Below are 3,748 nucleotides of genomic sequence, written 5' to 3'. Positions count from 1 at the left end.
TATGCAAAAACGCGCTAAACTATGGGAGACCTATATGTGATTTTACCCTAAACTTCCCCTACGAAAACCCATTTTTGTTTTTCATTTTCAACCGAAAAACCAAAAAAATAATTAAAAAAAACCTCTCTCATCTCTCTCTTCTCTCCTTCAGCAGACCACCATACGTCGCCACTCTGGCCGTCGTTTCGACCGCCACATATGGCAGTCGAAACTCCTAAACTGACCCAAAAAAACCTACTCACTCCGATCTACCCTCCTAGGCCTAGATCTAAGGCCGAAATCACCTAAAAAGACCACAAAAACTCTTTGATGTTTCAGTTTCTCGTCTTCTCTGGCCGTGAAGATGAACCAGCTATATGGTTCAGCTCCTCTCTCAGGTAACTCTCTAGATCTCTTCTTCTTCCTTTGTTTTTTTGTTTGTAAATATGTTTAGTTTTTTTAATATTCGAAACTGAAAATAAAGGGGGAAATACCTTAAGATTTTTGTGTATTTCTTTTGAAAACAAAAAGGGGATCCATTTTCTTACAACTGATTCAGGTTTTATACCCATATTTACAGAGATTAAAATAAATAAAATATCTTTTGACATATACTGTTGATTGATAGTTGTTGATGATTGACATGTGTGGCAGGGATGTATGGTTGCCTTGCTCGGTTGGTAAAGCATTAAATGCCTCGGATTTGGTTAAGATCTAATCCGGCTCGGCTTGATGGCTCTGACGATTGGCGCGACTTGCTTTTCGGTTGGGCTCTTCGACGGCGATAGTAGGGGGCTAACCCTAGAATTAGGGTTAACCAAAGTTGTAACATAATGGGCCATTAGGGTTTTATAATTGTTGGGCCTACTAGTTGGGCCACTTGTTTGGGACAGTTGGCTTTGTAATTAGGGTCCAATTTGGGCTAGTAAAAAAACCTACAAAATAATAATAATAAAATTAAAAATTAAACAATAAATTATAATTATAATTAGATAATAATAATAATAATTAAAAATTATCCGACGAAAATGAATGTCTACTCCTATAGACCCAACGTTCGCTTCATATGCATCGTATATGGCGGGTGGTACTCTCCCACCACCACCACCACCGTATACAACCTAGTCTTAGATATAATTTTTTTCACAGTTTTCGTAATTCTCAACAAGGAGTGAGATTTTTCATCATAGACATCCACGTTTGTTATTCCATGTAGGTCCTTATTCGATATCAACTCTGACCCAATAAGATGAAGCTGATGTCGATGAAGATGATGAGACTTGAGAGGGAGAGCAATCTATACGAATAAATCCTACTCGAAATAGATAACCACCGTCTTGTGGAGCGCATTCACGAAGAAGACATAGTTAGTTTTTATATTATGTTTTTTTATGTTTTTAATTAAATATTATATATTTTTATATTTAGTTTTTATGTTATAATATTCATGTTTAATATTTTTATATTATGTATTAATTTTATGTTTTTATATTATCTTTAATGTTTTTTATATTATATTTCATTGAATATTATATTTTTTATATTTAGTTTTAATGTTCAATGTTATGTTTTTTATATTTAATGTTGTTTAATTGAATATTATATGTTTTAATTTCAACGCCTCCAGTAGACCTATATGATATACTGCTAGAAGAAGGCTGCAAATTGAGTAACATAGTTTAGGAGATCATCTATTTCTTTAGCTATAAAAAATAAGATGATAATATTAATTCAGGAATTTCTGTAATTTGGTGCCATGTATAGCCGTTTCTTGTGCTTTTAAGCAAATATGATTATTGATTGAACATCGAGGAACAAAGTCTCACTCAAACCATCAGCACCAAAGTTCTTATCCTTTCCCCACAATACATAAATCAAAATGAAAAAGAAACAAGGGGGAAATGGCCTAAATCGTCTTTCGAACGCCATTTTTGTACTCAAATCCAATGTAAATAATAAATAAGAAAAAAGGAGTATTAATTTCTCTTTTTTAGAGATCCAGATGCCGCAGGCATACAAGTTATCGAAATGGAACATCCGAAAATGTTGCCGAAACACGTAAACGTTCTCCCTTTGCCGCGGGGATTTCTTCGATCGTTCATCGCGTTTTTCACCGTCGATGTCGTCGGAACCCCACTCGACGTGTAACTCGAAAGCTCCCCTCCGTCGTACAATGGCGGCAGCTCGGTCCTCCACCTTCCCAGTTTCGACTGAAGCCCTTCGATGCTTTCGTCTAAACTCCAATCATCCGCCTCTGAACTCCCCGTCTCTTCCATTCTGTTATGTTGTAGGTTCCTAGCCACAGCCGCCGCCGCCTCCGAAGGCGAAGGACCCAGTTCTGAATCCGTCCATATTATCGACCCACCAAGTTTCGCACCGTTGCCGCGTTTTTCTCTGTTAGTATTTTTATCGAACACGTAGTTTACCATTGAACTCCCTCGTGAACCGATCTTGTGGTTGTTTTTTTCAGCACCGTTCTCAATCAAACTAGATTTTCCCTTGGTGGGGATTTTATAAGGCTTGTAATTCACCATTGAACTCCCTCTTGAAGCTATCTTATGGTTGGGTATTCCAGTTTCAGGGTCGTTCACCGTTGATCCACCAATAACAATGGAGGAACCTTTCGGCTTTAAATCTGATCCCAAAACGGAACTGGATTCACTCTTGGTTCGCCGAAGCTCGGGCTTGAGCAACCCATTAAGTAATTGCTGATAATTATTGCTTTTGTTAGTGCTTGGAACAGGATGGACACCGGCGCCGTTTTGAAACGGATCTTCTTCGCCCATTAAATGCCGGTATCCGACCGCTGACGACCCCATTTGCCAATACAACGGCATGCTCCTCATTGTGTTATCGAGCAACGCCACCCCAATGTTCAAAATCCCTTGGGGTCGACCCGACGGTCGCCAAACCTGAAGCGCGACGAACTGCATCCCTAGTTCGATTTCTTGACGGTGGCGCCGTTGAGAGTCCGGCTGGATAAGGTTACCGACGATGGCTTGGACGGAGCCTACGTGGATGTCACGGAACCAATGCACGGCGTAGATTTCGATCATGACGGCCGACGTATCGCGTTGGATGAACTCATTGTCGACACGGAAAACGAACTTATCGTTCCATGTCGGGTTGGTATGGCCTTGGGTATCGATTCGGGTGGAGAGTTTTCGATCGGAATGAACCCAAGCCACCGCGTAAGTTTTCATCTTACGTCGACAAACGGGCTCCAAATCCTGGGCCGAAATCATATTGATTTCAAGCAGCTGGAATGGCGCCGAAACGCTCATAATTCCGGCCAAAAAAGAAAAAGAAAAAATGCTGCTGATGTCGAGGTGTTTGTTCTTCTTCTTGTTTTTGGTCACCAATGGTGTTTATTGGTGACAAAAAGAGAAAGAAGGTGGAAGCCGACTTTGGACGACAACGAGATGAGGAGAAAATCAAGGAATTTCGGAGGGAGAGGAATGAAACTTTGAGAGCATGTGGAAATGGTGTTTTTAGGAGATGAATCCACTGGTTTTGTTTTTTCAAGTTTATCATTTTAAAAATATATTTTTTATATTATATAGAATAAATATACCTTAAATAAATATATAAAAATATAAATTTTAATTAAGTTCAAAAACTAATTTTAATAATTATATTTTATTGTTTGAAATTATTTAAAAAATATTAAAATTTTTATTAATCAGTATCAGAGGTAGGGGTGAGCAAAAGAATGGTGAACCCTGTTCCGGGATCAAAACCGGTTAATAATTGCCTGTTCCGAAATTGA

General features: G+C 38.7%; 1 protein-coding gene across 1 annotated transcript; it reads right to left on the bottom strand.

Annotated features, from left to right (window-relative positions):
- Positions 1–1,955: 1,955 nt before the first annotated feature.
- Positions 1,956–3,263, bottom strand: LOC120145511. The gene has a single exon (XM_039159367.1). The coding sequence runs from the start codon at positions 3,261–3,263 to the stop codon at positions 1,956–1,958; it is 1,308 nt and encodes a 435-aa protein (XP_039015298.1).
- Positions 3,264–3,748: the final 485 nt, after the last annotated feature.

Source organism: Hibiscus syriacus, unplaced genomic scaffold, assembly GCF_006381635.1.
Source record: "Hibiscus syriacus cultivar Baekdansim isolate YM2019G1 unplaced genomic scaffold, ASM638163v2 tig00000218_pilon, whole genome shotgun sequence".
NCBI classification, from domain to species: domain Eukaryota; kingdom Viridiplantae; phylum Streptophyta; class Magnoliopsida; order Malvales; family Malvaceae; genus Hibiscus; species Hibiscus syriacus.
This window is presented reverse-complemented; position numbering and strand designations above follow the sequence as displayed.

Bases quoted from the DNA above. Each gene is read 5' to 3' on its own strand.
- LOC120145511 (XM_039159367.1), bottom strand. From the start codon at position 3,263: ATGAGCGTTTCGGCGCCATTCCAGCTGCTTGAAATCAATATGATTTCG.